General features: G+C 40.5%; 1 protein-coding gene across 2 annotated transcripts in view; it reads left to right on the top strand.

The window, feature by feature from the left end:
* VPS35 (VPS35 retromer complex component) overlaps positions 1-5,089 on the top strand; it is a 29,882-nt gene extending 24,793 nt beyond the window's left edge. For both annotated transcript variants that reach the window (XM_043600795.1, XM_043600794.1), the window contains exons 14-17: positions 164-343; positions 841-1,080; positions 2,202-2,345; positions 2,993-5,089. In XM_043600795.1, the coding sequence (XP_043456730.1) occupies positions 164-343; positions 841-1,080; positions 2,202-2,345; positions 2,993-3,172 (744 nt within the window). In that variant the 3' untranslated portion in view covers positions 3,173-5,089. The remainder of the gene's footprint in view (positions 1-163; positions 344-840; positions 1,081-2,201; positions 2,346-2,992) is intronic.
* The last annotated feature ends 6,918 nt before the right edge of the window (positions 5,090-12,007 follow it).

Raw genomic sequence — 12,007 nt, 5'->3', positions numbered from 1 at the left:
CATTTGTGTGCTTTATAAATGAAACAGAAGAAGGATACCAGGAGAACCTTGAGCTCAGCTTTCCTGCTTTCCCTGTTCTAAAGACGTTTCACATAAAATGAATATTCTTGAGCAAGTTAATCTTGAAAGTAAGGTAATTTAAACTATTTTTTTTTCCCTTTAGGATGACAAATGGGAAAAAAAATGCCAGAAGATTTTTTCATTTGCTCACCAGACTATCAGTGCTTTGATCAAAGCAGAGCTGGCAGAATTACCCTTAAGACTTTTTCTTCAAGGGGCTCTAGCTGCTGGAGAAATTGGTTTTGAAAATCACGAAACAGTAGCATATGAATTTATGTCCCAGGTGATGGTCTGTTCTCCTTTCTGTGTTTAATGTTACAATTTTGCTGTGTTCAGCCACCTGTCTGTAGTTATGGCAGTTAGTGCACATGGATTGTCTCTTAACTGAATTTGTAATTATCCCTTTCCCACCATCTTGGAACTCCTTAATACTGTAGTCATATTGATTGATTTGGAACAGGAAAATGGATCAGTTACTGGGTGCTAATGAGATTTAAGATTTCTAGGTAAGCCTAGGTAAAAGTGTTTCATGGGGTAAAAAGTACCTTTATTCAGCTTGGGAACTCTGGGTTAAACAGTAGTTAAAACAAGTTTCTTTGTTGGAAGTTGTCAGTATCTTTCCATATCAGCTGTGCCTTGTGCTTCTCCAAGGGAGGGGTCAGCATCTTGTGATCTGAAGGGGCTACAGAGTGTCTCACACGATGGGGGTTTGTTGGGAAGTACTTTAGAAAATGCTTGAGTAGATAGTAGTAAAGGTCTCTTCTGCTTCTTGTTCACCAGGCATTTTCTCTGTATGAAGATGAAATCAGTGATTCCAAAGCACAGCTTGCTGCCATCACCTTGATCATTGGTACTTTTGAGAGGATGAAGTGCTTCAGTGAAGAGAATCATGAACCTTTGAGGACTCAGTGTGCACTTGCTGCATCCAAACTTCTGAAGAAACCAGATCAGGGCCGAGCTGTGAGCACCTGTGCACATCTCTTCTGGTCTGGCAGAAACACAGACAAAAATGGGGAAGAGGTAAGGAGGGAGGTCATTCCTGGTCATAGAAGAGGGGATTGTTTGCTGGAAGTAGCTGCCGGTGTGCTGGAAGTGAAGCATTTGGAGTGCTTGGAAACTTGACAAAGAAAATTGCCTTGTTTATTAAAATAAATGAAATGGATGGTAAAGTATACTGTACAGAGTTAACATACTGTGGTGAAGACCCACTTTAAGGATATTGTAACACAGCAAGTATATACTACTACCTTTAAAAAGTATACATAACAGGGATGCCTGGGTGGCTCAGTTGGTTAAGCGTCCTACTCCTGATTTCATCTCAGGTCATGATCTCATGGTTGTGAGATCAAGCCCTATGTCAGGCTCCACATGGGGCATGGAGCCTGCTTAAGATTCTCTCTGCTGGGGCGCCTGGGTGGCTCAATTGGCTAAGTGTCCGACTTCAGCTCAAGTCATGATCTCTGCAATTCGTGAGTTTGAGCCCCACGTTGGGGTCTGTGCTGACAGCTCAGAGCCTGGAGCCTGCTTCAGATTTTGTGTCCCCCTCTGTCTGCCCCTCCCCTGCTTGTAGTCTCTCTCTCTCTCTCTCTCTCTCTCTCTCTCTCTCTCTCTCTCTCAAAAATAAACAAACATTAAAAAAGAAAATTATCTGCCTCTCTCCTGCTCACATTTTCTCTAAAAAAAAAAAAAAGAAAAAAGGTATACATAATAAATATAAAACATTTAAGATACAAATATGTAAAACAGGGACATCTGGGTGACTCAGTTGGTTAAGCATCCCACTGTTGATTACGGCTCAGGTCATGGTCTCATTGTGAGTTTGAGCCCCACTTCAAGCTTTGCACTGACAGTGTGAAGCCTGCTTGGGATTCTCTCTCTCCTTTATTTTCTCTCTCAAATTAAATAAACATTTAAAGAAATAGATACTCTTTAAAAAAGTGAATATGTAAAACAAATACATGTTTTAAAATATAGCTGTGTCTTTAAAAAAAATGAAGAGGTTTTAAATTTGTTGTGTACCTTAAAAAAGAGCCAGTGTAGGGTAGGGTTCTGTTTATTTCTTTGTGTGAAATGGGACATTTGTGATTCATTAATCTCTTTAATACTCTCCCTTGCCCCCAATCCCCTCACTTTTATTCTAGCTTCATGGAGGCAAGAGGGTAATGGAATGCTTAAAGAAAGCTCTGAAAATAGCAAATCAGTGCATGGACCCCTCTTTACAAGTGCAACTTTTTATAGAAATTCTGAACAGATATATCTATTTTTATGAAAAGGAAAATGATGCGGTAAGTAAACTATGATAAAATATTGTTAGTGAATTAATACTTCCCTTCCTGCTCTTCAGAGATCTGATACATATTAAAGTTTATGATCTTGATAACTTTTTTTTTGTTTAAGAGGGTCAGAGTTTAGAGAATTCACCTAGTAGTCTCTTTTATTCTCTAGTATCCTTTTCTGTCTATAGATGAATCTCTCTAACAGAAGAACTCATCATGTACAAGAAATTCTCATCTCTTTTGTTATGAATATTTTATAAAAAAGTCCCTGTCTGTTTGAAAAACACAAAATAATTTACAAATATAGTATACTGATTGGTCATCACATACAAGTTTAGAATAATTCCTAAATGAATTATCCTTTTAGCAGTACAGTGTTGAAGATTTGTAGGTTAAGTAAAATTTTGCTATTCTTTTATTGGTTTGTGATGCTCTAATTTTTATTGATTTTTTTTCATTTTGTTTTGTTGGTTGTTTTGGTGAATTGCCAATAGTTGTTGCTCAAAGCAGGGATCATGTTTTCATATGTCTTTTTTTATGATTGATTACTCTGGTGATTGGTGCGAGTAAGACAATCTTTAAAACGTTTTTATTGAATTATCTTTTCTTTTTTATCGTACATGCTTGGTTATGAAACTGTGCGTGTTCTTTTGTAGGTCACAATTCAGGTTTTGAACCAGCTTATCCAAAAGATACGAGAAGACCTCCCAAATCTTGAGTCCAGTGAAGAAACAGAGCAGATTAACAAACATTTTCATAACACACTGGAGCATTTGCGTTTGAGGCGGGAGTCACCAGAATCTGAGGGGCCAATTTATGAAGGTCTCATCCTTTAAAAAGGAAACTGGCTCACCATACTTCTTTCCATGTACATCCAGTAAGGGTTTTATTATACTAGGTTTCCCCTCCATAGATTGTGCCTTTCAGAAATGCTGAGGTAGGTTTCCCGTTTCTTACCTGTGATGTGTTTTACCCAGCACCTCCGGACACTCACCTTCAGGACCTTAATAAAACTATTCACTTCATAAGTGCTCAATCTGTCTGATCACCCCAGGTAGCACGATTGATCTGCTATTTAAAACTCCTGTGATCTGTAAACAAAACAAAACAAAAAAACAAAACCCACCAACAACAAAAAAAACAGCAAACCACCACTTATCTCAGCTACTAATGAAGCCCTTCTTCCTTTATTTCGTTTTGTTGGTTGTGTAATTTCTTTCGTTACTTGGGAGTACTAACCTGAAAGTGTCTGTCTCTTTGTTCTCTAGTCCAATTTGAGATTAATTTAGAGGAAAGGGATACTGTATGTGAAATTCAGCTTGGGTTTTTCCCTAAATGCAAGATAAGGCCATGTGTAATATTTTCCCTAAAACTAGAATATATTAATGCATGTTTGAGAATTTTAAAGCACCATGGTCAAAACCAAAAGCTATATTTTGCATATTTGGACTCCGTCATTCATTAAGAACCTATGTTTTACTCTGGGCATATTTATCAAAATAATTTTGTTCTAAGTAGCATAAAGTAGAAAATTCGTGATCAGTATAATTTATGTATAACCTTCATTGTAAATTTAAGGGGAAATGCATCGTACAATTACCATGATTTTTTTTTTTTTTTTCACCAGTGAAACAATAAAGTTGCTATTAACAATTTTGGACTTTTTACCCTTTCATGCTAGATTTATAGAAGGAGCTAGTAGAATGCCTGTGGTTAATAGACAATCTTATGTACAACACTTGCTTGTTCATTTTAAGCTTTCATTTTAAGCACTTCTTGAGCAAGGCACCATCTATTCTTCTGTTTATACTCATTTGCTTTCCTTGGCCTTATTCTCTTCTCCTTAGGCATGGTACTTCCACATTAATTCCCAGAAGGCTCACCACCTTTATTTGTCATGTAACAAATTATTCCAAAACTTAGTGTGTTGAAACAACAGACATTTATCTCATGGTGTTCTGGCTTAGGAATTTGGGAGCAGCTTAGCCAGTGGTTCTGGCTTAGGGTGTCTCAAGATTTTGCCTGGAGCTGCAACCATCTAAAGGTTTGGTTGGGACTGGCTTCCAAGCTTATTCACATGACCATTATCTAAAGGCCTCTATTCCTTTCTTTGTGGGCCTTTACAAGGGCAGCTAGAAAGTCTTCATGACAGCAGCTGGCTTTTCCAAAGTGACCCATGTGAGAGAGGGCAAAGAGGAAACCACATGCCTTTTTATGACCTGACCTTAGAAGTGACATACTGTTGTTTTTGCCTTCTTCTGTTTGTTAGAAAGGAGTCACTAAGACTAACTCATACTCAAGAGTAAGAGGAATTACATTAAGCTCCACCTCTTGAAGGGAGACTTTGCAAATGTATGGACATTTTCAAATGATCACCTCACTTAATACCTTACCATCTGCCCCTTCACCCACATTGATAGATGTCTAGCACTTCTTAGGTGCTATGGTCTGAATGTTTGTATCCCCCTCTCCCCACCACCCCTGCAATTTATATGTTGAAATCCTAGCCTCCAAAGATGTTGAGTGGTGGGGCCTTTGGAATGTGCTTAGGTCGTGAGGGTGGAGTCTCACGAATGGCATTAGTGCCTTTATAAAAGAGGCCCAGAGAGCTTGCTTGCTCCTTTCCACTTTGTGAAAACACAGGTTGGCAGTATGCAACCTGGAGAAGGGCCCTCACTCAGCCATGCTGGTGCCTTGATCTTGGACTTAACACCTTCCAGAACTATGAGAAATAAACTTCTGTTTATAAGTTACCCAGCCTATGGTATTTTGTTATAGCAGCATGAATGGACTAAGACATCAGGTTTTAAAGAATAAAGTTATAGAATTGGTACCATTAAAATCTACCAAGTAGATAAGAGTCAAGATGGTGGCATAGGAGGACGCTGGGCTCACCGTGCATCGTGCTGATCACTTAGATTCCACCTACACCTGCCTAAATAACCCAGAAAACCACCAGAGGATTAGCAGGACGGAGTCGCCGGAGCCAAGCGCAGACGAGAGGCCCACGGAAGAGGGTAGGAAGAGCGGCGAGGCGGTGCGCGCTCCACGGACTGGTGGGAGGGAGCCGGGGCAGAGGGTCGGCTCCCCGGCCAAGCAGAGCCCCCGAGTCTGGCTTGCAAAAGTGGAGGGGCCGGGCGGACTGTGTTCCAACAGCAAACGCGACTTAGCATCTGGGAGGACATAAGTTAGCAGCTCTGCTCGGAAAGCGGGAAGGCTGGAGGACAAAGGGAGGGAGAGCTGCTGAGCCCCCGGACGACAGAGCTCAGTTTGGTGGGGAACAAAGGCGCTTGCCAGCGCCATCTCCCCCGCCCATCCCCCAGCCAAAAATCCCAAAGGTAACCAGTTCCTGCCAGGGAACTTGCTCTGCGCAAACACCCAACTCTGTGCTTCTGCGGAGCCAAACCTCTGGTAGCAGATCTGACTCCCTCCTGCTGCCACAGGGCCCCTCCTGAAGTGGATCACCTAAGGAGAAGCGAGCTAAGCCTGCCCCTCCTGCCCCCGTGCACCTTGCCTACCCACCCCAGCTAATACGCCAGATCCCCAGCATCATAAGCCTGGCAGTGTGCAAGTAGCCCAGACAGGCCACGCCACCCCACAGTGAATCCCGCCCCTAGGAGAGGGGAAGAGAAGGCACACACCAGTCTGACTGTGGCCCCAGCGGTGGGCTGGGGGCAGACATCAGGTCTGACTGCGGCCCCGCCCACCAACTCCAGTTATACACCACAGCACAGGGGAAGTGCCCTGCAGGTCATCACCACGCCAGGGATATCCAAAATGACCAAGCAGAAGAATTCCCCTCAGAAGAATCTCCAGGAAATAACAACAGCTAATGAGCTGATCAAAAAGGACTTAAATAATATAACAGAAAGTGAATTTAGAATAATACTCATAAAATTAATCGCTGGGCTTGAAAACAGTATAGAGGACAGCAGAGAATCTCTTGCTACAGAGATCAAGGGACTAAGGACCAGTCACGAGGAGCTGAAAAACGCTTTAAATGAAATGCAAAACAAAATGGAAACCACCACGGCTCGAATTGAAGAGGCAGAGGAGAGAATAGGTGAACTAGAAGATAAAGTTATGGAAAAAGAGGAAGCTGAGAAAAAGATAAAAAAATCCAGGAGTATGAGGGGAAAATTAGAGAACTAAGTGATACACTAAAAAGAAATACGCATAATTGGTATCCCAGAGGAGGAAGAGAGAGGGAAAGGTGCTGAAGGGGTACTTGAAGAAATAATAGCTGAGAACTTCCCTGAACTGGGGAAGGAAAAAGGCATAGAAATCCAAGAGGCACAGAGAACTCCCTTCAGACGTAACTTGAATCGATCTGCACGACATATCATAGTGAAACTGGCAAAATACAAGGATAAAGAGAAAATTCTGAAAGCAGCAAGGGGTAAATGTGCCCTCACATATAAAGGGAGGCCTATAAGACTCGTGACTGATCTCTCTTTTGAAACTTGGCAGGCCAGAAAGAATTGGCACGAGATTTTCAGGGTGCTAGACAGAAAAAATATGCAGCCGAGAATCCTTTATCCAGCAAGTCTGTCATTTAGAATAGAAGGAGAGATAAAGGTCTTCCCAAACAAACAAAAACTGAAGGAATTTGTCACCACTAAACCAGCCCTACAAGAGATCCTAAGGGGGACCCTGTGAGACAAAGTACCAGAGGCATCATTACAAGCATAAAACATACAGACATCACAATGACTCTAAACCCGTATCTTTCTATAATAACACTGAATGTAAATGGATTAAATGCGCCAACTAAAAGACATAGGGTATCAGAATGGATAAAAAAACAAGACCCATCTATTTGCTGTCTACAAGAGACTCATTTTAGACCTGAGGACACCTTTAGATTGAGAGTGAGGGGATGGAGAACTATTTATCATGCGACTGGAAGCCAAAAGAAAGCTAGAGTAGCCATACTTATATCAGACAAACTAGACTTTAAATTAAAGGCGGTAACAAGAGATGAAGAAGGACATTATATAATAGTTACAGGGTCTATCCATCAGGAAGAGGTAACAATTATAAATGTCTATGCGCCGAATATGGGAGCCCCCAAATATATAAAACCATTACTCACAAACATAAGCAACCTTATTGATAAGAATGTGGTAATTGCAGGGGACTTTAACACCCCACTTACAAAAATGGATAGATCATATAGACACACGGTCAATAAAGAAACAAGGGCCCTGAATGAGACATTGGATCAGATGGACTTGACAGATATATTTAGAACTCTGCATCCCAAAGCAACAGAATATACTTTCTTCTCGAGTGCACATGGAACATTCTCCAAGATAGATCATATACTGGGTCACAAAACAGCCCTTCATAAGTTTACAAGAATTGTAATTATACCATGCATACTTTCAGACCACAATGCTATGAAGCTTGAAATCAACCACAGAAAAAAGACTGGAAAACCTCCAAAAGCATGGAGGTTAAAGAACACCCTACTAACGAATGAGTGGGTCAACCAGGCAATTAGAGAAGAAATTAAAAAATATATGGAAACAAACGAAAATGAAAATACAACACCCAAACGCTTTGGGATGCAGCAAAGGCAGTCCTGAGAGGAAAATACGTTCCAATCCAGGCCTATCTCAAGAAACAAGAAAAATCCCAAATACAAAATCTAACAGCACACCTAAAGGAAATAGAAGCAGAACAGCAAAGGCAGCCTAAACCCAGCAGAAGAAGAGAAATAATAAAGATCAGAGCAGAAATAAACAATATAGAATCTAAAAAAACTGTAGAGCAGATCAACGAAACCAAGAGTTGGTTTTTTGAAAAAATAAACAAAATTGACAAACCTCTAGCCAGGCTTCTCAAAAAGAAAAGGGAGATGACCCAAATAGATAAAATCATGAATGAAAATGTAATTATTACAACCAATCCCTCAGAGACACAAACAATTATCAGGGAATACTATGAAAAATTATATGCCAACAAATTGGACAACCTGGAAGAAATGGACAAATTCCTGAACACCCACACACTTCCAAAACTCAATCAGGAGGAAATAGAAAGCTTGAACAGACCCATAACCAGTGAAGAAATTGAATCGGTTATCAAAAATCTCCCAACAAATAAGAGTCCAGGACCAGATGGCTTCCCAGGGGGGTTCTACCAGACGTTTAAAGCAGAGATAATACCTATCCTTCTCAAGCTATTCCAAGAAATAGAAAGGGAAGGAAAACTTCCAGACTCATTCTATGAAGCCAGTATTACTTTGATTCCTAAACCAGACAGAGACCCAGTAAAAAAAGAGAACTACAGGCCAATATCCCTGATGAATATGGATGCAAAAATTCTCAACAAGATACTAGCAAATCGAATTCAACAGCATATAAAAAGAATTATTCACCATGATCAAGTGGGATTCATTCCTGGGATGCAGGGCTGGTTCAACATTTGCAAATCAATCAACGTGATACATCACATTAACAAAAAAAAAAGAGAAGAACCATATGATCCTGTCAATCGATGCAGAAAAGGCCTTTGACAAAATCCAGCACCCTTTCTTAATAAAAACCCTTGAGAAAGTCGGGATAGAAGGAACATACTTAAAGATCATAAAAGCCATTTATGAAAAGCCCACAGCTAACATCATCCTCAACGGGAAAAACTGAGAGCTTTTTCCCTGAGATCAGGAACACGACAGGGATGCCCACTCTCACCGCTGTTGTTTAACATAGTGTTGGAAGTTCTAGCATCAGCAATCAGACAACAAAAGGAAATCAAAGGCATCAAAATTGGCAAAGATGAAGTCAAGCTTTCGCTTTTTGCAGATGACATGATATTATACATGGAAAATCCGATAGACTCCACCAAAAGTCTGCTAGAACTGATACATGAATTCAGCAGAGTTGCAGGATACAAAATCAATGTACAGAAATCAGTTGCATTCTTATACACTAACAATGAAGCAACAGAAAGACAAATAAAGAAACTGATCCCATTCACAATTGCACCAAGAAGCATAAAATACCTATGAATAAATCTAACCAAAGATGTAAAGGATCTGTATGCTGAAAACTATAGAAAGCTTATGAAGGTAATTGAAGAAGATTTAAAGAAATGGAAAGACATTCCCTGCTCATGGATTGGAAAAATAAATATTGTCAAAATGTCAATACTACCCAAAGCTATCTACACATTCAATGCAATCTCAATCAAAATTGCACCAGCATTCTTCTCGAAACTAGAACAAGCAATCCTAAAATTTGTATGGAACCACAAAAGGCCCCGAATAGCCAAAGGAATTTTGAAGAAGAAGACCAAAGCAGGAGGCATCACAATCCCAGACTTTAGCCTCTACTACAAAGCTGTCATCATCAAGACAGCATGGTATTGGCACAAAAACAGACACATAGACCAATGGAATAGAATAGAAACTCCAGAACTAGACCCACAAACGTATGGCCAACTCATCTTTGACAAAGCAGGAAAGAACATCCAATGGAAAAAAGACAGTCTCTTTAACAAATGGTGCTGGGAGAACTGGACAGCAACATGCAGAAGGTTGAAACTAGACCACTTTCTCACACCATTCACAAAAATAAACTCAAAATGGATAAAGGACCTAACTGTGAGACAGGAAACCATCTAAACCTTAGAGGAGAAAGCAGGAAAAGACCTCTCTCACCTCAGCCGTAGCAATCTCTTACTCGACACATCCCCAAAGGCAAGGGAATTAAAAGTAAAAGTGAATTACTGGGACCTTATGAAGATAAAAAGCTTCTGCACAGCAAAGGAAACAACCAACAAAACTAAAAGGCAACCAACGGAATGGGAAAAGATATTCGCAAATGACATATCGGACAAAGGGCTAGTATCCAAAATCTATAAAGAGCTCACCAAACTCCACACCCGAAAAACAAATAACCCAGTGAAGAAATGGGCAGAAAACATGAATAGACACTTCTCTAAAGAAGACATCCGGATGGCCAACAGGCACATGAAAAGATGTTCAGCATTGCTCCTTATCAGGGAAATACAAATCCAAACTACACTCAGGTATCACCTCACGCCAGTCAGAGTGGCCAAAATGAACAAATCAGGAGACTATAGATGCTGGCGAGGATGTGGAGAAACGGGAACCCTCTTGCACTGTTGGTGGGAATGCAAATTGGTGCAGCCGCTCTGGAAAGCAGTGTGGAGGTTCCTCAGAAAAGTAAAAATAGACCTACCCTATGACCCAGCAATAGCACTGCTAGGAATTTATCCAAGGGATACAGGAGTACTGATGCATAGGGGCACTTGTACCTCAATGTTCATAGCAGCACTCTCAACAATAGCCAAATTATGGAAAGAGCCTAAATGTCCATCAACTGATGAATGGATAAAGAAATTGTGGTTTATATACACAATGGAATTCTACATGGCAATGAGAAAAAGTGAAATATGGCCTTTTGTAGCAACGTGGATGGAACTGGAGAGTGTGATGCTAAGTGAAATAAGCCATACAGAGAAAGACAGATACCATATGGTTTCACTCTTATGTGGATCCTGAGAAACTTAACAGGAACCCATGGGGGAGGGGAAGGAAAAAAAAAAAAAAAGAGGCTAGAGTGCGAGAGAGCCAAAGCATAAGAGACTGTTAAAAACTGAGAACAAACTGAGGGTTGATGGGGGGTTGGAGGGAGGAGAGGGTGGGTGATGGGTATTGAGGAGGGCACCTTTTGGGATGAGCACTGGGTGTTGTATGGAAACCAATTTGTCAATAAATTTCATAAAAAAAAAAAATCTACCAAGTATCCTAAGCTTCTCTGTAGACCCTTTTAGTCTAGCAAATCCTTTCTGTACTTTGCAGGTGCCACTTTACTCAGTATAAACTTGTGGAATAGAAGTCAACATGTTCATTCTATTCACATATTTTGTGAAATACAGCTGGAGAAATAAAGACGTGACTCAAGGAGAATACTTGAATTTGAGCTCAGGAAGGTTCAGAGGTAAAATGTCAGTACAGGGTATAAAGTATTTCCCATTGTTTTGGTGAGGTGAAGAGAACAGATTTAGGAAATAAACCAAAGCTCTGCTAATCTTAATTCACACATTCCTTTACTGAACAAAAATTGGGTACCTACTATATGCCAAGTACAGGCACTGGGTATAAAGGTGAACAAGATAGGGTCCCTAGCTTTGAGAATTTTCATCTGGTGTGAAGACCAACAGTAATGTGATAAGGGTATGCCCAGGAGAGCATAGAAGTGGGGGCTGAAGGTGTTGGGGTAAAGCCTGGAGGAGGTTTTATGAATCCTCATGTGACTTCAAGTCTGTCTTTTTAGCCTTGTGAGGCTAATGCTTGACCTGCAGTCCCATATTTTATAGATGGAGCCAGGCTATCCAAGAGTGATCCATGGACTGAAGCAAGTTAAACTCTTACCTGTCTATAATGAGAAATTTTAAAAAAGTTAAAAAAGAAAAAAGGACTAAGAATCGCCAGTTTGGCGATTTTATGTCTGTTGAATCTAATGAATTAGGGCTTGTGCTTTGTATGCCTGCTTCCCTGGCCTCCTTTTTTCTAGTAATTTTTATTGTGTCTTACAAAAAAAGTACTGGTTCTTGATAGACCAGGGGGAAAAAAACCCTTCATAGGTGGAGAGAAGCACTGAGCCTAGGTCAGGCCTAATGTTGCATGGAGAATTCCA

The sequence above is a fragment of the Prionailurus bengalensis genome, chromosome E2 (assembly GCF_016509475.1).
Source record: "Prionailurus bengalensis isolate Pbe53 chromosome E2, Fcat_Pben_1.1_paternal_pri, whole genome shotgun sequence".
NCBI lineage: Eukaryota > Metazoa > Chordata > Mammalia > Carnivora > Felidae > Prionailurus > Prionailurus bengalensis.
This window is presented reverse-complemented; position numbering and strand designations above follow the sequence as displayed.